Source organism: Mobula birostris, chromosome 7 (genome assembly GCF_030028105.1).
Source record: "Mobula birostris isolate sMobBir1 chromosome 7, sMobBir1.hap1, whole genome shotgun sequence".
Taxonomy (NCBI): domain Eukaryota; kingdom Metazoa; phylum Chordata; class Chondrichthyes; order Myliobatiformes; family Myliobatidae; genus Mobula; species Mobula birostris.
In genome coordinates, this window is record NC_092376.1 from 24,937,351 (window position 1) to 24,962,297 (window position 24,947).

The 24,947-nt window shown below is 40.5% G+C and overlaps 1 protein-coding gene across 1 annotated transcript in view; it reads left to right on the top strand.

The window, feature by feature from the left end:
- The first annotated feature begins 323 nt into the window (after nucleotides 1-323).
- The window catches only part of ube3a (ubiquitin protein ligase E3A), a 45,647-nt gene continuing 21,023 nt past the window's right edge, over nucleotides 324-24,947 (top strand). The window contains exons 1-2 of the mRNA XM_072262736.1: nucleotides 324-681; nucleotides 19,087-19,131. Coding sequence (XP_072118837.1) covers nucleotides 629-681; nucleotides 19,087-19,131 — 98 coding nt within the window. The 5' untranslated portion in view covers nucleotides 324-628. The remainder of the gene's footprint in view (nucleotides 682-19,086; nucleotides 19,132-24,947) is intronic.

Genomic DNA, 24,947 nt, shown 5'->3' on the forward strand with positions numbered 1-24,947 from the left:
TGGAATTCATTATTTACAAGTGGAAAGATGTCTGTAGTGCTATATTTAACAGCAATTTGTGAATTCTAAATTGGAACGTTCTACAAATACAAGTTCATGTGAGGAATACTTTTTCTTGTCTTAGTAGCACATTGGAGTCTTTATTTGTATATGGAGGAGGGAGTAGAAGCGTAAGTGAGACGGGATGCTGAAGGATGGGCAAGATTCTGCATGTTGTGGGGAAGGGGATATTGGCAGAGAGGAGAGGGCAGTGCCCCTTTAAGAGGCGAGCACGGTGCTCGCCCCCGAGCCCCGCAGCGCACGGCATGCTGGGAGCGCCAGCACCCAACGGGAGTCTTCGCATCAAGATGGCGGAGCGGGGAGTTGAGGGGTGGCGGCGGCTGCAGCAGCGAGGTCCGGGCCGGCTGTAGGAGACACCCGGAGCCTGTCCTCACCAGCAGTAGCCGGAAGCAAGGAGAGGGGAAACACACGGAGGGAGAGAGAGAGAGAGAGAGAGAGAAAGAAAGACGGGGCTGGGGCTGGAGCTGGAGCCGGAGAGCAGAGGCTGCCCTCGCACACCCACCCCGCCTCTGGGCAAGGCCTTCCCCACCTCCCCTCCGGCGCTGCCCCGCTTCTCACCCACTCTCGTATGAATTCCGCCGAGGGCAATTCGAAGTGTGCGCCAGCGGAGGCGAACGCAAGGTCGGTGTTGGTGCTAATTCGAGGCCCAGGTTTCTCCTCACTTCCCTGCTGCTGAGACTCGAGGCCTACCCTGCTCCTGTAGTCTGCTCCTGACAGCAGGAAGGGCCAAAGGTTTCCCTGTTCTGCTCTCTTCTCTGCCTCTGTTTTGTAATGGGTCCCGGTTGATCTGTTTTATTTAAAATAATTCAATAACTTGTTCGTAATATTCATAATTTTGGTGGGTGGATGTTGTCTCAAACCAGACTTCAATTTTAGAAATTTCTGACCTCGACTATTGCTAAATTTATTAAACGATAACTGAGAGATACGTTGTCATTTCTGACTTGCAGTCAAAAGAGCCACGAGGGGAGGGTCTATTGTTGATCTGTTGCTCGTCTAAAGTTCAAAAAAAGAGAAACTATCACTTAATGATGCAAAGTGCAATTTTCTGTTTCGTGAGTCCCTACTTGCGTGGATATAACACAGGGAACCCAGTAGCAACAAAAGTTTTGCAAGCTTTTTGCCATTTTAAAGCTAGAAACTGTTGTAGATATGTAACTTCGGATTCAAGATGTTCTCCCACCATACGTTTGTTTGCTGTATTTTTGTGGCTTGAATCTTTTTAAATTGATACAGAATAGTGCAAGGGATTATGTTTAAAGTGAATTTCGCGCTTAATTCGGTTACGTGAGTAAAGTGCATCATACTGAAACTTAAGCTTTCTTTGCACTACATAGTTGGAGGTACAAGAGTTAAAATACAGGAAGTTATGCAGAACCTGGTGTCTGCTAGAGTAGCACACGAAATTGCAGGTTCCATACACCAAGCACAAGAGAAGTTAAAACATGAGTTGGTGATACAGTTTATTAAGCCTGCTCTGCCCTTCAGTAAAATTATGGGTCTTATTTCTAGTTTTTCTACCTGATTTCCATAATCTTCTTAATTGTAAGTGTGAATATACATTCTGATTAATTATCCTGTTTGAGGAGACAATGATAAGAATCACAACTGTCTAAGAAAATACTCCCTTCAATTTTAAATTATTTGATGACTTTGGAGTGGAACCAGGAACTACATGAGTAAACACAAGATATTCTGCAGATGCTGGAAATCCAAAACAACCCACACAAAACACTGGAGCAACTCAGCAGGCCAGGCAGCATCTATGGAGATGAATAAGCAGTTGGCATTTTGGGCCAAGACCCTTCTTCAGGACTGAGAAGGAAGGGGGGAGACGCCAGAATAAAAAGGCAGAGGAAAGGGAAGGTGGGGAAGCCAGGTGGGTGGGAGCGGTCAAGGGCTGGAGAAGAAAGATGATAGAGGAGAGTGGACCATAGGAGAAAGGGAAGGGAGAGGGGACGCAGGGGAAGTGATAGGCAGATGAGAAGAGGTAAAAGGTCAGAGTGGGAATAGAGGAAGAGGGAGGGAGAAAATTTTCTACCAGCTGCAGAAATTGATATTCGGCCATCAAGTTGGAGGCTACTCAGACTGAATATAAGATGTTGCTCTATGAGTAGACTGGTGAGGCTGTAGTTCTTGGAGTAATGAAAGTCCTGAAGATATTTGACAAAGTTTTAGTACCATAAAGGGTTTGGGGAGAGTGAGAAACAACCCTTCACTGCTGAAGCTCAGTAACCAGGATTCCAAGAATTTAAGGTGGTTGCCCACGCAACAAGTGAAAAAACATCTGTGCGTTAAATAATTAAGATTTAAAAGGTGTTGCTTGAAAGTTCAATGGATGTGGAAGTTCTCAGATGAACTGAATACTTGGGGGGGGGGGATGGGACGAAATTAATACTAAGAATTAGGGAGTGTAATTGAATTGCTCTTCAAAATTGCACTTGAAGTCAAAAGGCCTGCTAATTAGAAATTTCTATGATTCTAAGATGTTCTTGTTGTCATTATTTGCCTTGTGCAAATAACATTTCTGGGTAAGATGTGTTGGGAGGCACATTTGTTAATTTTATTTTTGGAAAAATGGATTTGATGAGACTGCTGCTGCAAAAATGGTTTTAATTTTTGATAATGAAATTTTTCTTTGTTAGACTAAAATAATGTTTGCTGTTCTTGGTGAGTGGAAATTGTACTGTCCCTAAAATTCAGTCCATTGTCTAGTGGCATCCACCATGTTAACAAATGATAAATTTCATTTTATTGTAAAAGCCACAGGTGTTTAAATATCATCCTAAATGTCAGATTGCACCAAATTACTTCAGGCATTGGTGAATCAATAATTTTCATAAACCTTGATTGATGAGAGCAGCTGTAGGTTGGTTAGGGTTTAATGATCAAATGTGAGTATTGACCTGCATCTCTCAAACTGCTGTCAGCTGCGCCGTGGCACAGAATCCTCCATGTGGGAGTTGTGAATATTTTAAAAATAATCAAATACATTTGCTTTTTCACATCACTTTGTTTTTTTTCATATTTCAGTATTTACAGTTTAATTTAATATTTTCTATGCAAACAACAGGAATTCTGCAGATGCTGGAAATTCAAGCAACACACATCAAAGTTGCTGGTGAACGCGGCAGGCCAGGCAGCATCTGTAGGAAGAGGTGCAGTCGACGTTTCAGGCTGAGATCCTTCATCCTGACGAAGGGTCTCGGCCTGAAACGTCGACTGCACCTCTTCCTACAGATGCTGCCTGGCCTGCCGCGTTCACCAGCAACTTTGATGTGTGTTGCTAATATTTTCTATAATTGATTTTGCAGGAAGCATTAATAGCTCTGGATTATGAGCTATCGTTTATGACAATGGTAGGGCATGACCTCAGAATTATCTAGAAGAACTCTTAAAATAAAAGTATCCGCCTTTAGTTGGGTTGGGGACTTGATCCATCTATATTTACAGATAGGGCCAGAATACCTCAGATAGGCACTAAAACACTGAAACATACTAGTGTATCTCTCCTTGTTTTAACGTTTTGCAGGCAGGGTCGAAGACTAAATTGATGAGTGTGGTGTTGCCTGACTTGCTCGATTTTTCTCGAGCACAGTAACTTTCCTACTCTGACCTGTCCATTGTCTACTCTGGAAAGTGTGCAAATAATAAAATTGGACTTAGGTTTAGTTCTTGTTCATAATGGTGCACTCGAAATCCGTCACATTTAAGAAATAAAATTTCTTAAAATAAAATCTTGAGATTTATGTTGTGACGTATCTTTTTATGAAACATTTCATTTGATACAATCAATAGCTATTCAAGTATTATGCTGAGAAAAACACTATAACCGAAGTTATACTTGAGTTTCAAATCAATTTTTTTAGCTTGATAGTTTGATCAGTTTTGCACTCGAAATCATTGCATGAATGTTCTGCAGTGAAATCTTAAATATAATATCTGATAGGTAGTGCAGTAGCATAATGCTATTATAGCACCAGCCACCCCGGGTTCAATTCCCACCGCTATCTGTAGAGGGTTTGTACATTCTCCCTGTGTCTACATGGGGTTCACAGTAGCATAATGCTATTATAGCACCAGCGACCTGAGGTTCAATTCCCACCGCTATCTGTGGAGGATTTGTACATTCTCTCTGTGTTTACATGGGTTTCCCCCGGGTGCTTTGGTTTCCTCCCACATAATTACAGCTTTATTGTCATTGCTGAAGGCGCTGAGATTGTAGTGATGCTCCATTCAGTGCAACACAGGATACTGGTAATTCAGTTACTAAAAGCACAATCAGTAAAAATAAAAATAACATCTGAGTTATTTATTTGGAATGACATCAAAGTTACAACTGAACTAAAAACAAATAACTCTAAAATTAAAGTGGCTTCTCCATTCAAATGTTGCACATGCCCATGTTATAAAATACAATGATTAAATATAAAATAGCATCAAAGATTATGCCCATGTATTGCATTTAGAGATTGCCCATAGTGCCTGTGGACTGTGGGATTGGGCGGCTGGGGGGTGGTGGAAGGTCATTGTTCAGTTGTATGACAGTCCTGGGGGAAGAAGCATTTTCCGTCCGGATGTCCATGCAGAGATGTTTCTGTATCTCCTGCCTGATGGTAGGGGATTGAGCAGGTGATTACTGGGGTGAATGAGTCCATCACGATTTCATGAGTTGAAGATGTTTCCATATCTAGTAGTTTTGTCCCGATGATTAACTGTGCAGTCCTGATCACTTGTTGAAGTGACTTTTGGTCCACCTTGTTGCAGCTAGTGTACCATACTGTCATCCAATAGGTTAGTATGCTTTCAATTACACATCGATATAAGCTTACCAACAGCTTTTGGGGAAGATTTGCTGTCTTTAAACACCCAAGATAGTTTGGGCGCTGCTGAGTCAAAGACATAGAGATTAGTAGGTTAATTGATCAAATGGCTTTCATTGGACGGCTTGGGCTCATTGGGCTGGAAGGGCTGGTTACCATGCTGTAAAAAAAATGAGAGGCATAGATTGAGTATACTGCCAGGGACATTTTCTCTGGGCTCAAATGGCTAATACAAAGGGGTATAATTTTAAGGTGATTGGAAGAACATGTACGTGGGATTTCAGAGCTACATGGTTTTTTTTAGGTTGTGGTTACATGCAGCACTGTCTGGAGTAATGGTAGAGGCGGCTACATTTAAGAAAGTCTTAGGCATATGATAGAAGAGATGGAGGGCAATGTAGGAGGGAAAGTTTAGATTGATCTTAGAGTAGGTTAAAAGTTAAGCTGAAGATCTGTAACTATGGGGCTTAATATTTTTTAAGAGAACGCAGTGCGAGTTCTACCAGTTTTTAGATATACAAGTTAATGTGTTATGCTGAATTTAAGTTGATCATATGTTGATGAATAATATCTTTTGAAGGAGGTAACATTGAAATGCACAAGATCAAAAAATGAAAGCTGAGAATTAAACACTAAGAGTAATTGCATATTAATGCACAGATAATATAGAAGAACTCTAATGTGCAGCTGGCCACAGTCTCATCAGTATCACATTCTAAGCATGTTAAATATACCAGCATTTCTTAGTATAAATGGTACTGTGGGTGCTAAATTGATTGCTTCAGTCTTAAGTGTAGAGTATGTTATTTCTGAGTTTCTAGTTTTGTTCTCAAACCCTTGAATAATCAATTGATTCGGAAATCTTGGAATATGGATTGCATCTAAAATTATATAATGTTGAATTTTTCTATCTTTTCTATATTTTTCTAATTTTTCTAATGGAGATTCAAAATCCATGGTATCTTGGTCCTTGTTCATACAAGTAGCTGTCAGGATTCTCTGATCTCTCGCAACTGTCCACCTTAATATCCCAGGTTGAAAACGAGACACTTTGCTAATTGCAGTACTTCTCGAAGGTTTGCCCTCATGCCTTTTGTTTACTGGGGAGGAAAATGGGTATCAGAAAGGTTGTTCCAAATGTTTTTATCATGTTCATAAGCATTTCAATCAGATTTTACAAAAGTTGATCAAGCTAATGTTTTTTATTAAATTTACATTTCATTTTGATTTTGTTATAAATCTAGTTATTTGTAAGATACTGCAAACCCTATCTGAGTATAATTTTCTTAATGTTTCCTTCATTTTCATCTTTGAATAAAACTGCAAGATTACTACTTTTAAACACTTCAAGGAATGCTTTAATAAGCAAAGAACTGGTCCTGCTGTCCAACTTTCAAAATTTGTGCAAGTTTATTTTTGTAATCTAGTAAATGAAATTTTATATGCAGTATAACTAGTCATAGTCATACTTTATTGATCCCAAGGGAAATTATTTCAAAGGCGTTTGGAACCGGAGTTTTAGATTGCATTTAATGTCCCCTTGTGTGCCTCTTTTCACAATCAACATTATTGCAGGGACTTCATGTATTTGAATAATATGCACTTTATCAAAGCTCTAGATTGGAACTTTGACATAGTTATCCAACATATCACGAATACATAGCCCATTAAGATTCTTTATTTAAGCTCTGCTTTTTACTGAGTTTGATGTCTCTACTGGGTAGAAGTGGTAATTTTACAGTGCATTTCTTGCCTAGCGTTAAGAAAACAAAAATATTGCTCTTTCTGAATACTGTTCAGCAACCTGACTGTCAAGTTAAGATAGAATTAGATCAGCTGCCAGTCTCTAAGGTCAAATAGCATTTGTACTGATTATAACCACTTGGCTGAAGTGTTCTAAGATCCTTAGCAACCAGCTGATGTCTTCAGGAATGAAAATGGGAAAAGTTAAAAGGATGGTTAAGTTGCAACCTGCCACCAACTGTTCTACATATGTTGAGTTTGGAGGTTTTTATTTACGAAGAGGTTTGTTTTCTTGTTGGTATGTTTCATTTAGATTGTTGTGTTGACACCAAAAAAAACATGTTGAATATTAAAGGAAAGGAAATTTGACAAGTCCTGTTTATATCACTTTCACCAAAATTGACTAGAATCTGAGATGCCCAAAAAGTCTCCTAAAACCCTTCTGACTATGATTTGAATTAGTCTTAGCAGGAAATAAAAATGTTTCCTTTCAGTAGCTGTTTGAAAATGGTCAGGATTAAAAAAAGTTCAAATTGTTTTCGACCCAGTACTCAATATAACTAACATTGTTGAAATTATCTTCCCTATCAGTTTTTATTCCTATGTAGTTATCCAATTTGCTGGTGCAATCCTAATATTTAAAAAATGTACTTAATCTTTTGGTCCTTTTTTAAATCACTTCTGAAAGTACTGATGTAGCAATGAAGGAAACAGGAAGTAATTAACAGCTTTACCAAATAGATTCTTGTCTTAATGAGTTGGTGGTTATCAAAAATAAATTATTAAAATCTGAATTTTAAAAGGCTTTTTTAATCAAACTATAGTTATTGAAACCTCTTAGGTAAGAAATAAAAATCTGCCTGATAATTTGTGTGTTTTAATGGCAATTTTGCCAATACTAAGATGTTTGAGTTTAAATTGCCATTCTTATTAGAGTATGAATGTGAAAACCAACAATCACCTGGACCAGAAGAAATCCAGGAGCTGTGGCATGCTTTACAACTTAATGGATAAGAACTGAAGATTGGAGCATCAACTCATTTATGTAGATTAAGTATGGTTTTTGTTAAAACCATGCAAATTTAGGAACATTTCAACTTTTAATCTGATTCTTGCTGGTGATGGAGCCTACCATGGTAGCCTGGGTAAGGAGAGTTAAAGTATCAATTTGTTAAGCCTGAATCAATAAAGCTTTTGGCAGAGGCTTAAAAGAAATGCACAAAAAGTTTAAGAAATTTAAGAAAATCCTGGAAATACAACTCGTACATGAAAACTTGATTTTTCGTTTTGCTTGCAAAATTTGTCCTGCAGTATTTTGGCATTGATCTAAGACAAATTCCTGGTTTGTGAATAAACCACAAAAACAAAACACTGCAAACACAGGAAATTTGAAATGATTGGGGGGGGGGAAGGAAAAAGCTGGAAGCACTCAGTGTAGAGTTCATACTTTGTATTGATGCCCTCCATCAGAGTTGAATGAGAGGGAAGAAAGAAGTATTATCAAGATTCTGAAGATGCTGACTGACCTGAAGCTATTGCTACTAATGATTGTGTGGGGGCGGGGGGGTGGTACTGGGTGTTATGTGATAGAAGTCAAAGTAACGGTTGGTGGCTGGAGTTTGAAGGTAATTGTAGATGCTCAAAAGTCTTATCAGTTGAATTTGAGAGAATACCATAAACTGCAGAATGTTTTATGTCATTTGTTCAAACCTCTCTTTAACTATGATAACAGTTTTTCACCTTCTGACATTCTTGGAGTTTGTGGTGGATTTCCCATTGTTGTTATGCTGTTTAAAAGGGGCATGAGGTTTATGCATGATGAATGAGCATAAGTTGTGAATTTGAAAGCCATGGGATACTGCAATTGCTGGAAATATGAAATGAGTGCTCAAAATGCACTATTTCATGCTGCATCTATGCCACAAAAAGTAAAAATCAAAAGATCTGCTTGTGCTAGAAATCTAAAATAAAAGCAGAAAATGTTGAAAATATTCAAAGTCAGGCCTCAACTGCGGAAAGGAAAACAACTAACGTTTCAGGACAGAGACCTTTTTGTCAGAAGTTGCAGGTTAGTAATGTTGCATCTTGTTGGTTCTGACATAAATTGGAAAGGCTAATTATCAAAGCTGACATCAATGTTGAAGTCCAAGGGCTGTAACATGTCCGGTGAATAGATGGAATGTCATTCCTCATTTACACTGGTCTCTGGAGGAAAAGTGAGGCCAAAAATATAAGCCAGAGTGTGAGTGGAATGGGTAATTAAATTGGCAGGCAACCAGAAATGTAAGGATCACCCTTGATGAACTGAACAGAAGTTTTCTGCAGATTTGTCATCAAATCTGCATTTATATTTTTCAATCTAGAGAAAACCACTACATGAGCACTGAATGCATTATACTGAATTGAAAGACGAGATTTACTGCTTCAACTGGAAGAAGATTTTTTATTTTGGTCCCTGAATGGTGGGAAGGTATAATAAGGACAGGTGGTGTATCTCTTGTTTTTTTTTGGGGGGGGGGGGGCGGGGTGGCAGGGTTGTGAGTGTTGTTGGTGGTAGGAAAACTGATCCAGGGAGTTGCTTAGGGAATGGTGGGAGAAATGAGTGCTATTTGTAGTAACATCATGTGTAATTGGTACTGACATCATGTTGAAATTGGCTGAAATCATGAAGGGTGATCCACTGGATATCTAGTCAAATGATTGGATTCATGGACTGTTACAGATGGCAGAAAGGAAGGAGCTGATCCTAAATTGTTGAGTGTGGGTTTTCAGGCTTCTGTACCACCTCCCTTGTAGTAATGAGAAGAGGGCATGTCTTAGATAGTGAGGGTCTTTAGTGATATGTGCTGCTGACTTGAGGCACCGCATCTTGAAGAAGTCCTCAGTGGTGGGGAGAATTGTGCTAATGAAAAAGCTGGTTAAGTAAACAACTCTGCAGCCTCCATACCAGGCTGTGAGCTCTCTGCCATACATTTGTAGAAATACCAAGGCTCAACAAACTCCCAATGAATTGTGAAGTAAAAGTGCTAAATTGTGGCAAAACGTGTTACGAAGTTTCCTTTTTGAGTTTCATTTTGTCTGGAGCAGCAAATGGTTCCCTGATCTTGGGCACTTTCTTGTCATACATACTATGAGCTCCACCTTCAATAGCTGCTTAAACGTTATGACCTATCCTAGATGGTACAGTAGCATAGCAGTTAGCGTAATGCTTTCACAGCACCAGTGACCTGGGTTCAATTCTGTGTGTAAGGACTTTATATGTTCTTGTTATGACATCCTCCTACATATGAAAGACATAGGAGTTAGGTTAATTGGTCACATAATTGAGCAGCAAGGACTCATTGGGCCAGAAGGAGCTGTTACCGTGCTGTTCACAGTACTAAGTAAATTTATTATCAAAGTATGTATGTGTCAGCATATACTGTCTTGAGATTTTTTGCTGACTTACACAGGAAGACACAGAATACAATAGAATTCAATGAAAAGCTATACACAAAGACAAATAAACAACCAATTTGCAAGAAGACGAGCTTTGCAAATAATAGTAAATAAATAATACCTAGAACATGAGTTGGATCCTTGAAAGTGAGTCCGTAGGTTGTAGAATCAGTTCAGAGTTGAGGTGAGTAAAGTTATTCACATTGGTTCGGGAGCCTGATGGTTGTACAGTAATAATTGTTGGAACGTAGTCGTTCGAACCTAAGGGTCTTGAACCTCCTGATGGCAGCAGCAAGAAGAGAGCATGGCCTGGATGATGGATGCTGCTTTCCTGCAACAGCACTCCTTGTAGATGTGCTCAATGGTGCTCATTGCTGTATCTCTGAATTTAAAAAAACTCGGTCTTCTGATTGTCTTCTTCTGCCTACTGTTTTCTTTGCTCAACTGTTAACTGCTTCATTTGCCTTGGCTGTGGCACACAATTCAGTCTTTGAATTTGTCTTTCTATGCATAACTTTCTTTAAACATCCTCCTTTAAGTCCTCAAATCCCATTTCTCAGCAGGTTCTTTAGGAGTTAAAGACGTACCTTTTTGATCAGTGACTAAACTTGTTTCTTGCACTTTTTTTTTAACTTCAGTGCTATATTATTCTATCTAAACTTTTAAATCATAGAACCTTAACAGACTCTTTGGCCCACAGAGTCCATATGGACCATTAAACATCCTGCACTTCTACTATTTCATTTTTATTACATTCTTCCAAGTTTTCATCAACTCACCTATTTCGAAGGTTCTACCATCCACTTACTAGAGGAAGTTTACAGTGGCCGACCAATCCCTTATATTTGGGATCTGGGAGGAAACCAAGATATCCGATAAACAGATACAAAGAATGTGCAAGCTCATATGGTCTGGATGTCAAGATTGAACCCAGGTCATCTGGAGCTCTGAGATAACAGCACCGCTAGCTGCATCACTTTGCAACTCTGTTCTGTTAGCATCCTTTGAAATGGACCATCACTTTCTCAATGTTTAAAAACTGATAAGATTAGATTTCTTTGTCACATATACATCAGAACATACAGTGAAATGTTCCATTTGTATCAAATCAGTGAGCATTGCAAGTATTGCCACGTTTCCAGCAACAACATAACATGCCCTCAAATTCACTAACTTTATTTGTTAGGAACGTGGGAGGAAACTGGAGCACCTCTTAGAGGAAACCTACACTGTCATAGGGAGAGCATACAAATTCCTTACAGACAGTGGTGGAATCTCTGATCTTACACCTGCTGCTGTAATAGTGTTATACTAACCACTATGCTACCTTATTGCACTACTTTTGGTTCTGTAATGATCTGAACAAATTTGTCCTTGATGTCATTTAGCAGTAGCAGCCACCAACTAAGAAAGGTGAGAGATTAGAAATTGAATTAACATTTCAAAAGACAGTTTACTGATGACCAAGATACTAAAAAATTGAGCCAGTAAGATTCCTGGCTGTGGGACAAATAAAAGAACTGGTAGTAAAATATGCAACTTGGACAGACCCTAATTCTAAAATATACAACATGGCAGAGAATTAATTCTTGGGTTAGATTCATAAGATTTAATAGAAATCATGATAGATAAGTGACATAACTTGTTGGAGTAGATTTGATTTTAAACTCATCTGCTCTAAAAGAATAACTGAAAGGAGTTATCTATAGTGCAGTGAAGATGAGTTCAACTAAAGGCAACAGAAATTCTTAGCTGAGGAGTAAAATTTTTGGCAGTTATGTAGAAACTATGTATTTTGAATTCATGGAAAGATGCTGACCTCCTTCTTCGTATCCCTTTTCTAAACAATAATGTTCATAGTGTAGCCCATTCATTACTCAGTAGTTTGCCAATTAGATATTTCAAAATTTATATCATCTCAGAATTTGGTAATGCTCAGGTATTGCTTCTCATTGCAATTCACTGAAGTTGCTATGCAAAAATAACCAGTTGGTCCCAGTTTAACTGAGTTCATTTTCCTATTAGCTTCTATTTCCCTCTTGCAGTTTTGATCTGGATAAATAAGGCAATTTTGAATATTCAGTTTACTCCTTCAAGATTTTTTTTCACATTACAGATATTGTCCTTTTTAAAACTGTAGATTATAGTTAATTATAATCTACAATTATAATTATAATGGCCAAGTGGTGAAGGCACTTAACTAGTAATTTGAAGGTCGCTAGTTCGAGCCTTGGCTGAGGCGGTGCGTGTGTCCTTGAGCAAGGTGCTTAACCATACATTGCTCTGCGACAACACCAGTGCCAAGCTGTATGGGTCCTAATGCCCTTCCCTTGGACAACATCTGTGGCATGGAGAGGGGAGACTTGCAACATGGGCAACTGCTGGTCTTCCATACAACCTTGCCCAGGCCTGCGCCCTGGAAACATTCCAAGGCGCGAATCCATGGTCTCGTGAGACTAACGGATGCCTATATATAATAGTTAATTGCTATTGAAGTGCCAAATGGTAGTTTGTCCTTGTGTGGGAAAGACAAACTACCATTGATCAAACTTGATCAGAGTTTCCTGCATTGAAACAAAGTTACTTGATATGACTGTAGAGGCACGTGGACGTCAGCAAGTTAGACCAGTGGGAAGAATGTAAAAGGAGATCATTTTTTCAGCGGTTTGATCGAGGCACGACTGCACAGGCGCGTGGACATCAGCAAGTTAGACTGGCGGGAAGAATTTAAAAGGGGATCATTTTTTTCTTCAGCGATTTGATTGAGGCACAACCGTGGAGGTGCATGGATGTCAGCAAGTTAGACCGGTGGGAAGAATTTTAAAAGACAGCTTTATAGAGCGGGCATCGGAGTAGATACAGTCAGAGTAAGAGGGCTTTGGCTCAATGGGGCTTCAGCGATATCGAGTCGAGGTGAGGTAAGTTACTTGTGAAGAATAGGAATAAGAAGTATGTCCACGAGGCTGGGGTTCTGTTCTGGGTGTCAGATGTAGAATGTCCGGGGGACTCCCACCCTCCTGGATGGCCCACTCTGCACCAGGTGTGTCAAGCTGCAGCTCCTTAGGAACAGGGTTAGGAAACTGGAGATGTAGCTCGATGTCCTTCGTCTGGTCAGGGAAACTAAGGACGTGATAGATATGAGCTACAGGCAAGTTGTCACACTGGGGCCGGTAAGTGGGTAACAGGAGAGGGAAGAGCAAGAGTCAGATACTAGAGAGTACCCCTGTGGCTCTCCCCCTTAGCAATAAGTACTCCAGTTTGAGTACTGTGGGGAGGAGTAAACGAACTACCTGGGGGAAGCAACAGTGGCGGTGCCTCTGACACAGTGTCTGGCCCTGTGGCTCAGAAGGGCAGGGAAAGGAAGAGGATGGCAGCAGTGATAGGTGACTCCATAGTTAGGGGGTCAGATAGGCGATTCTGTGAACGCAGTAAAGAAACATGGATGGTAGTTTGCCTCCCAGGTGCCAGATCACGTCCACGATATCCTGATTTGGAAAGGTGAACAGCTAGAGGTCGTGCTACCTATTGGTACCAACAACATAGGTAGGAAAATGGAGGCGGTCCTGAAAACAGACTACAGGGAGTTAGGAAAGAAGCTGAGAAGCAGAACCACAAGGACAGTAATCTCGGGGTTACTGCCTGTGCCACGCGACAGTGAGTATAGGAATAGAGTGAGGTGGAGGATAAATGTGTGGCTGAAGGATTGGAGCAGGGGACAGGGATTCAGATTTCTGGATCATTGGGACCACTTTTGGGGCAGGTGTGACCTGTGCAATATGGATGGGTTGCACTTGAATTCGAAGGGGACCATTATCCTGGCAGGGAGGTTTGCTAAGGCTATTGGGGGGGAGTTTAGTTTTGGGGGTGGGAACTGAACTGAAGAGATGGAGGAAGGGGCAGTTGGCTCACAAATAGAGAAAGCTTGTAGGCAGTGTGAAAGGGAGGATGGGCAGGTGATAGAGAAGGGATGCACTCAGACTGATGATTTGTGATGTGTATTTTAATGCAAGAGGTATCATGAACAAAGTGGATGAGCTTAGAGTGTGGATCAATACTTGAAGCTATGATGTGGCCATTACAGAGACTTGGATGGCTCAGGGGCAAGAATGGCTACTTAGAGTGCCAGGCATTAGATGTTTCAAAAAGGACAGCAGCAGAGGCAAAAGAGATGGGGGCGTGGCACTGTTGATCAGAGATAGTGTCATGGCTGCAGAAGAAGAGGAGATAATGGAGGGATTGTCTACTGAGTCCCTGGGTGAAAGTTAAAAACAGATAGAGGTCAATAACTCTACTGTGTGTTTTTTGTAGACCATAGTAACAGGGACATCGAACAGATGGGGAGACAGATTCTGGAACGGTGCAATAATAACAAGGTTGTCATGATGGGAGATTTTAATTTCCCCAATATTGATTGGCATCTCCCTAGACAAGGGGTTTAGATGGGGTGGAGTTTGTTGGGTGTGCTCAGGAAGGTTTCCTGACACAATATGTAGATAAGCCTACAAGAGCAGATGCTGTACTTGATCTGGAATTTGGAAATGAACCTGGTCAGGTGTCAGGTCTCTGTGGAAGAGCATTTTGGAGATGGTGATCACAATTCTTTCCCCTTTCCCATAACATTGGAGAGGGATAGGAGCAGACGAGTCAGGAAAACCTTTAATTAGAGTAAGGGGAAATAGGAAGCTATCAGGAAGGAACTTGAAGCATAAAGGGGGAACAGATATTCTCAGGGAAATGCACGGCAGAAATGTGGCAAATGTTCAGGGGATATTTGCGTTCTGCATAGGTACATTCTAATGAAACAAGGAAAGGATGGTAGGGTGCAGGAACCAGGATGTATAAAGACTGTAGAAAATCTAGGCAAGAAGGAAAGCTTATTAAAGGTTCAAAAGTCTAGGTAATGATAGAGATCTAGAAAATTATAAGGCTAGCAGGAAGAGGTTTAAGAATGAAATTAGGAGAGCCAGATGGGGCCGTGAGAAGGCCTTGGCGGACAGGATTAAGGAAAACCCCAAGGCATTCTACAAGTATGTGAAGAGCAAGAGAATAAGATGTGAGAGAATAGAACCAATCAAGTGTGACAGTGGAAAAGTGTGTATGGAACTGGAGGAAGTAGCGGAGGCACTTAATGAATACTTTGCTTTCGTGTTCACTGTGGAAAAGGACCTTGGTGGTTGTAGGGATGACTTACAGCAGACTGAAAAGCTTGAGCATATAGACATTAAGAAAGAGGATGTGCTGGAGCTTTTGGAAAGCATCAACTTGGATAAGTCACCAGGACGAGAAATACCCCAGGCTACTGTGGGAGGTGAGGGAAGAGATTGCTGAGCCTCTGGCAATGATCTTTATATCATCAATGGGGCTGGGAGAAGTTTTGGAGGACTGAAAGGTTACAGATGTGGTTCCCTTATTCAAGAAAGGGAGTAGAGATAGCCCAGGAAATTATAGACCAGTGAGTCTTATTTCAGTGGTTGTTAAGTTGATGGAGAAGAACCTGAGAGGCAGGATTTATGAACATTTGGAGAGGTATAATATGATTAAGAATTGTCAGCATGGCTTTGTGAAAGGCGGGTCATGCCTTATGAGCCTGATTGAATTTTTTGAGGATGTGACTAAACAGGTTGATGAAAGTAGAGCTGTAGATGTAGTGTATATGGACTTCAGCAAGGCATTTGATAAGGTACCCCATGCATGGCTTATTGAGAAAGTAAGGAGGCATGGGATCCAAGGAAGGGGACCTTGCTTTGTGGATCCAGGATTGGCTTGCCCACAGAAGGCAAAGAGTAGTTGTGGACGGGTCATATTCTGCATGGAGTTCGGTGGCCAGTGGTGTTCCTCAGGGATCTGTTCTGGGACCCCTACTCATTGTGATTTTTATAAATGACCTGGATGAGGAAGTGGAGAGATGGGTTAGTACATTTGCTGTTGACACAAAGGTTGGGGGTGTTTGTGGATAGTGTGGAGGGTTGTCAGCAGGACATCGATAGGAATGCAAAACTGGGCTGAGAAATGGCAGATGGAATTCAACCCAGAGTGTGAGGTGGTTCATTTTGGTAGGTCAAATATTGCAGAATATAGTATTAATGGTAAGACTCTTGGCAGTGTGGAGGATCAGAGAGATCTTGCAGTCCGAGTGTATAAGACACTCAAAGCTGCTGTGCAGGTTGACTGTGTGCTTAAGAAGGCATATGGTGCATTGGCCTTCATCAACTGCGGGATTGAGTTCAAGAGCCGAGAGGTAATGTTACAGCTATATAGAACCCTGGTCAGTCCCCACCTGGAATTCTGTGCTCAGTTCTGGTCACCTCACTACAGGAAGGATGTAGGAACTATAGAAAGGGTGCAGAGGGAGATTTACAAGGATGTTTCCTGGATTGCCGAGCATTCCTTATGAGAATAGATTGAGTGAGTTTGGCCTTTTCTCCTTAGAGCAACGGAGAATGAGAGGTGACCTGACAGAGGTATATAAGATGATGAGAGGCATTGATTGTGTGGATAGTCAGAGGCTTTTTCCCAGGGCTGAAATGGCTAACACTAGAGGACAGCGTTTTAAGGTGCTTGGAAGTAGGTACAGAGGAGATGTCAGGGGTAAGTTTTTTTTAATGCAGAGAGTGGTGAGTGCGTGGACTGGGCTGCTGGTGATACTGGTGGAGGCAGATACAATAGGGTCTTTTAAGAAACTCTTAGATAGGTACATGGAGCTTAGAAAAATAGAGGGCTGTGGGTAACCCTAGGTAATTTGTAAAGTAAGTACATGTTCAGCACAGCATTGTGAGCTGAAGGGCCTGTATTGTGCTGTAGGTTTTCCATGTTTCTGTGACCAAGTATAACTTTAATTCTTAGGCCTCTGGAAGATTTATCATTCTAAAGATCATATACTTAAAATAATAGTACAGAAGTTAGGATTTTCTAATGGTTTGATTCTTGCAAGTTTTCCTTCTTGAACATTTTCTAATTTGATCCATATGGAGTCTAAAATTGCATATTTAAATGTCTAGAGCTGTTTCACCTTTCTAGCAGCTGTTAATCAGAATCAGGTTTATTATCACCGGCATGTTACATGAAATTTGTTAATTTAGCAGCAGTTCAATGCAATACATAATCTAGCAGAGAGAGAGAGGAAAATAATAAATAAATAAAATAAAACAAATAAACAAGTAAATCAATTATGTATATTGAATAGATTTTTTTAAAATGTTGGAAAACAAATACTGTCTATTAAAAAAAGTGAGGTAGTGTCCAAAGCTTCATTGTCTATTTAGGAATTGGATGGCAGAGGGGAAGAAGCTGTTCCTGAATCGCTGAGTGTGTGTCTTCAGGCTGCTGTATCTCGTACCTGATGGTAACAGTGAGAAAAGGGCATGCCCTGGGTGCTGGTGGTCCTTAATAATGGACACTGCTGTTCTGAGACACCACTCCCTGAAGATGTCCTGGGTACTTTGTAGGCTAGTACCCAAGCCGAAGCTGACTAGATTTACAACCTTCTGCAGTTTCTTTTAGTCCTGTGCAGGAGCGCCCCTCCATACCAGACAGTGATGCAGCCTGTCAGAATGCTCTCCACGGTACAACTATAGAAGATTTTGAGTGTATTTGTTTACATGCTAAATCTCTTCAAACTCCTAATAAAGTATAGCCACTGTCTTGACTTTATGACTACATCGATATGTTGGGACCAGGTTAGATCCTCAGAGATCTTGACACCCAGGAACTTGAAGCTGCTCACTCTCTCCATTTCTGATCCGTCTATGAGGATTGGTATGTGTTCCTTTGTCTTACCCTTCCTGAAGTCCACAATCAGCTCTTATATTTTACTGACGTTGAGTGCCAGGTTGTTGCTGTGGCACCATTCCACTAGTTGGCATATCCACTCCTGTACGCCCTCTCGTCACCACCTGAGATTCTACCAACAATGGTTGTATCGCCAGCAAATTTGTAGATGGTATTTGAGCTATGCCTAGCCACACAGTCATGTGTGTACAGAGAGTAGAGCAGTGAGCTAAGCATACATCCCTGAGGTGCACCAGTGTTGGTTGTCAGCGAGGAGGATATGTTATCACCAATCCGCACAGACTGCGGTCTTCCAGTTAGGAAGTTGAGGATCCAATTGCAGAGGGAGGTACAGAGGCCCGAGTTCTACAACTTCTTGTTAAGGATTGTGGGAATGATGGTATTAAATACTCTCAAATTTGACCAGTTTATATAGGCTTTGCATTAGAATGTGTAACACTCGCTTTGCCTAGTGCCCTAATATAGGGGGTGAAAACCCCCTGCCTGGCCAAACGTAAGAAATCTCATTTGGGTGGAAACTGCGCGATGTGTCCCCTGTTACAAATCAGTACCCGGAAATAACAAACAGTACACAATATGTGATTAAACGATTAAGCTTTATAACTTTTACTTTTATATGGTTAGTAGAGAAACAAAATATAAAAGAAAAAAGGCCCAAATCTTATTAAACAGTCTGTGCACAAAGTTGGAGCTCACGGTTTCCCCTTCACCGATCCTCCTTCGATCGTCGCTGCCCATCGGACCCTCGCTCCAAGTCCACTCCGTCCAGCGGACCACCAAATCTCACCATTCGCATCTTCTTTCTTCATCTGTCTCTCCCCCTCTCACAAAAGCCCACAAAATCTGCTTCCAGAATCACAAGTCAGGGCAACAAAATCCTGATTGGCTAACATGCATCCACAATCCTGTTATCTCCAGCCATAACCCAAACATTACATTGCTGCTACAGAGAAACTGTTACTTCATCAGTGAACGTTACAAAAAACCGTTACATTAGCAGTGAAACCTTACAGCGCGTTACAAATGTAAGATAACAAATGTATGAATGTGACATTTAAGCATCCTAAGTTTTAAGGAGGCAGCTAATTGATTTTTTCCAAAAAGTCCATTTATTCTGAAATGGTTCTCACAGATAGTAAAATATAACCTTGATTATTTTCTGTAACAAATTGTGCGTTGGTTGTTTTGAATAAATGCACATACCCTGTAGTAACATTGATTCTTTCAATTACAGTAAACAAAGAGAACCTTTGGCTGAAAACCACACAGCAAGCCGAATGTGAGTATTGCAAATTTGCATACTGTTTTAAGCTTCAAGATATTTTTATGGGGCATATGATATTGTTTTGCTCTTTTCAGTCCAGGCCTGAGCTAAGGGTTTTTTGTGAAATTTTTAAAAATGCTGTCCATTTATGTAATTAAAAAATACAATGAGATAAACAATCTGAAGTAGTCTATAAGGCCCTTGGGACTCTGCCACTTAATGTTATAACTGATCTGCGAGTCCAAAAATATCCTAGCCTTGAACATACAAGCATTTCAGGTAGAGAGCTTCAAAAATTCACAATCCACAGAAGTATCTTCTGTTTGGTATTTTAATTAGTGGACTCATTATTTTGAAACTTGTTTAAGATTCTTTAGCTAACGGAACCAGTCTCTTCTAATCTGCTAAACCCTCTGAGTATGAAGTAACAATTCTAAATTCCTGAGTATAAGCATACCCTCCCTTCAGTCCGTCAGGAATCAACCCAGTAAACCTTGATTGCATTGCCTTTAGGTCTATAATTTCCTGGGCTATCTCTACTCCCTTTCTTGAATAAGGCTCTTCATTGATTAAAGAGACAGTACATGTATAAATCATGTTTTAAATCCTTTGCAAGCTTTTTGCAAAGCTCTCAGAACTACTTTTCAATTAGCTTTGCGTTGAGAGAACTTGTATGTGTTCTAATTTCAGGACTCCTTACTTTGTGTACTAACCTGACTCCTTTTTAAATGCCATAACCATGTAAGCATGCATTACGCATGTATATTTGCAAAAAAAAATTATCTATCAGAATGATTTTCCTTTATACACCACTGATCATATTATGATTTTATATCTTGTTATATTTAGATAATAGGTAGCAATGTTTGCTTAGAGCATATTAAGTGAAGTGTTTCTAAAAGCTGCAACTTGTTTGAAGTTAGCACCTTCAATTAATGAACATAATAGCTTCATCATACAATATTATCATCATAAGGTTAATGAGTTTGTACAGCTTGATATACCATGCAAGTATTCTACTGGCCAGGATCATCATTCCTCTACGTGGTGGTGTTTTTTTGCAATAGTCAGTCCCTGTAATATTTTGAACAATTAGGATATGAGAGCCTAAGAATACGTTGACCTTGGTTGTTATAAATGTATGTGCCACCATGGAAAACTTGGGAATAATTCAATATAATAAGTGAATTTGTTTGGTTATATATGTATTTATTGCAATCACGTGGAATAGGCCCTTCAAGCCATGCCACCTAGCAACCCCTGACTTAACTCTAACCTAGTCACAAGACAATTTACAATGGCCAATCATCATTACAACCAGTACATCTTTTGACTGTGGGAAGAAGCTGGAGCACCCAGAGAAAACCCACACTCTCCGGGGGAGGATGTACAGATGACATCAGAATTGAATGCCGGTCTTTGATGCTCCGAACTGTAATAGTGTCTTGCTAATGTGTTTGTGAAACACTTTCAAAAGCTTTGGAGCAGGGATCGGTCATATCACACCTCCAGTCCAGTGTCTTTCAGTTAGATCATGAAAGATCTACTTTTATCATCTCATTTAAAATTTGCACAGTTTTCTTTGCAATGAACAATTTTACTTGTAGCCTAAGTAGATTTTTGAAAAAATTTCAACCAAGCTTTTCTATGAATTATGTCGTAATATCACTTCTGGGTGGCCTAGCTCAAAGCTTAAGATTACACTCCTTGTTTTAAACACCCATGAACCAAATAGATTCAGTATAGAAAAAAAAAAATAAGCTGGACTTTAAGCTACTTGAGTCCAAAGTAGCCTTCTGGGGTTATGAAAATAACCAATGAAATTTTAACATACTGCCTGTAAGCTTCCCTTGGCTGTTCACTTGGCTTACTGCCCTCGTCATGTTTAGGTTTTTTATTATACAGAGCCAGCCTGCTGACAACATCTTAGACTAGATGTGAACTGTCACTTCTGGTATTTTGCTTCATATTGATATGACTGGATTTCATACCAAAAGGGGTTTCAGTGAGGCTGCTGCACTTAATAGGAAACTTTTTTGTTGGGCAGATGACAAAGTTGAGTTTCAACAAGCACCGCTATGATTTGCAAAGAATTTTAGAAATGGCAGTGCAGCAGGACTTAACATTTCAGCTTATGATGAATTTGTGTATAAATAGATTTTCTTTCTGGTTGCTACCAAAAGATTACAAAGATTAAAATAACGAACTATTTCAGGGCAGATTTGGTACTACATAGTACAGCATACTAAAGTCCCTTTGGCCCATGTCTTTTAACCTACTCCAAGACCACTTTTTTTTTTTTACCTACTCTAAGACCCATAGAGCCCTTTTATTCTTTAATCTGTTTAATTGCTGTTTTCTTTGCTTCATAAATATCTTGAACTACACTGCATATGACATTCCACAATTGGGTCCTATATTTAAATAGAAAAGCATCAGATAATTAAAATTAAGTGAAGTGACTGAACTTAAATAAGCACAAGAAATCGTGATACTGCAAAATCGTTTTATGATTTATAAATCCAAGGCACAATGTTCTGTTCTTAAAATATTTTTCCAAAATTGTGTATTGCCAATGGTGTACAGCCCCACTAGTTTAGCTTTCAAGTGTGAAAGATCATAAGACATAGGAGCAGAATTAGGCCATTGAGCCCATCGAGTCCACTCCACCATTCCGTCATGACTGATTCCAGAACTCACTCAACCCCATACACCTGCCTTCTTGCCATATCCTTTAATGCCCTGACCAATCAGGAAACGATCAATTTCTGCCGTAAATATAGCGGGAGACTTGGCCTCCACTGTAGTCTGTGGCAAAGCATCCACAGATTCACTACTCTCTGGCTTAAAAAATAATCCTCCTTACCTCTGTTCTAAAAGGTTGCCACTCAGTTTTGAGGCTGTGCCCTTCAGTTCTGGATACCCCCACCATTGGAAAAATTCTCTCTACATCCACTGTGTCTAGTCCTTTCAACATTCGGTAGGATTCTTCTAAATTCCGTGAGTGCAGGCCCAAAGCTGCCAAACGCTGTCACATGTTAACCCCTTCATTCCCGGAATCATCGTCGTGAACCTCCTCTGGACTCTCTCCAATGACAACACATCCTTTCTGAGATATAGTGCCCAAAACTGTTGACAGTACTCCAAGTGTGGTCTCAGTAGTGTCTTATAAAGCCTCAGCATTATCTCCTTGTTTTTATTTTCTATTCCCCTTGAAATAGTCATAGTCATACTTTATTGATCTCAGGGGAAATTGGTTTTCATTACAGTTGCACCATAAATAAATAGTAATAAAACCATAAATAATTAAATAGTAATATGTAAATTGTGCCAGGAAATAAGTCCAGGGCCAACCTATTGGCTCAGTGTCTATCCCTCCAAGGGAGTTGTAAAGTTTGATGGCCACAGGCAGGAATGACTTCCTATGACGCTCTGTGTTGCATCTCGGTGGAATGAGTCTCTGGCTGAATGTACTCCTGTGCCCAACCAGTACATTATGTAGTGGATGGGAGACATTGTCCAAGACGGCGTGCAACTTGGACAACATCCTCTTTTCAGACACCACCATCAGAGTCCAGTTCCATCCCCACAACATCACGGGCCTTACGAATGAGTTTGTTGATTCTGTTGGTGTCTGCTACCCTCAGCCTGCTGCCCCAGCACACAACAGCAAACATGATCGCACTGGCCACCACAGACTCGTAGAACATCCTCAGCATCGTCCGACAGGTGTTAAAGGACCTTGGTCTCCTCAGAAAATAGAGACGGCTCTGACCCTTCTTGTAGACAGCCTCAGTGTTCTTTGACCAGTCCAGTTTATTGTCAATTCGTATCCCCAGGTATTTACAATCTGCCACCATGTCCACACTGACCCCCTGGATGGAAACAGGGGTCACCGGTGCCTTAGCTCTCCTCAGGTCTACCACCAGCTCCTTAGTCTTTTTCACATTAAGCTGCAGATAATTCTGCTCACACCATGTGACAAAGTTTCCTACCATAGCCCTGTACTCAATCTCATCTCCCTTGCTGATGCATCCAATTATGGCAATGCCGACATCGCATTTGCCTTCTTTACCACAGACTCAGCCTGCAAATTAACCTTCTGGGAGTCTTGCACCTCTAAGTCCCTCTGCACCTCTAATGTTTGAACCTTCTCCCCATTTAGATACTAGACTGCACTATTGTTCCTTTTACCAAAATGCATTTATCATACAGTGGCATGCAAAAGTTTGGGCACCCTAGTCAACATTTCTGTTACTGTGAATAGCTAAGCAACTAAAAGATGAACTGATTTCCAAAAGGCATAGAGTTAAAGATGACACATTTCTTTCATATTTTAAGCAAGAAAACTTTTTATTTCCATCTTTTACAGTTTCAAAATAACAAAAAAGGAAAGGGGCCCAAAGCAAAAGTTTGGGCACCCTGCATGGCAGTACTTAGTAACACCCCCTTTGGCAAGTATCACAGCTTGTAAACGCTTTTCATAGCCAGCTAAGAGTCTTTCAATTCTTGTTTGGGGGATTTTCACCCATTCTTCCTTGCAAAAGGCTTTTAGTTCTATGATACTCTTGGGCCGTCTTGCACAAACTGCTCTTTTGAGGTCAATCCACAGATTCTCGATGACGTTTAGGTCAGGGGACTGTGAGGGCCATGGCAAAACCTTCAGCTTGTGCCTCTTGAGATAGTCCATTGTGGATTTTGAGGTGTGTTTATGTTCATTATCCTGTTGTAGAAGCCATCCCCTTTTCATCTTCAGCTTTTTTACAGACGGTGTGATGTTTGCTTCCAGAATTTGCTGGTATTTAATTGAATTCATTCTTCCCTCTACCAGTAAATGTTCACCATGCCACTGGCTGCAACACAAGCCAGTGTTCTATTCAAAAGGTTCAAAGGAACATCTAAACAAGCCTGATGCATTTTGGAAACAAGTCCTGTGGACTAATAAAGTTAAAATAGAACTTTTTGGCCGCAATGAGCAAAGGTATGTTTGGAGAAAAAAGGGTGCAGAATTTCATGATAAGAACCCTTCTCGCCACTGTTAAGCTTGGGGTTGGATCGATCTTGCTTTGGGCTTGTGTTACAAGAGGAGAGGCTGTACTTGATCTGGTATTGGGAAATGAACCTGGTCAGGTGTCAGGTCTCTCAGTGGGAGAGCATTTTGGAGATAGTGATCACAATTCTCTCTCCTTTACCATAGCATTGGAGAGGGATAGGAACAGAGAAGTTAGGGAAACATTTAATTGGAGTAATGGGAAATACGAGGCTATCAGGCAGGAACTTGGAAGCATAAATTGGAAACAGATGTTCTTAGGGAAACGTACGGAGAAAATGTGGCAAATGTTCAGGAGATTTTTGCATGGGGTTCTGTGTAGGTACGTTCCAATGAGACATGGAAAGGATGGGTAGGGTACAAGATCTGTGGTGTACAAAGGCTGTTGTAAATCTAGTCAAGAAAAGAGCTTACAAAATGTTCAAAAAAACTAGGTAATGATAGGAATTAGGAGAGCCAGAAGGGGCCATGAGAAGGCCTTGGCAGACAGGATTAAGGAAAACCCCAAGGCATTCTACAAGTATGTGAAGAGCGAGAAGATAAGATATGAGAGAATAGAACCAATCAAGTGTGACAAGGAAGGGTCTCGGCCTGAAACGTCGACTGTACCTCTTCCTAGAGATGCTGCCTGGCCTGCTGCATTCACCAGCAACTTTGATGTGTGTTGCACGTGAAAGTAGCAGGTGTAGACCACCTGCTTCCCCAATTCTGCCGTGTAATTCAGTATGATCAATGCCGATCTACTGCTGTAGTTTGTAAGCTTAGTTATCCACTGTTAACC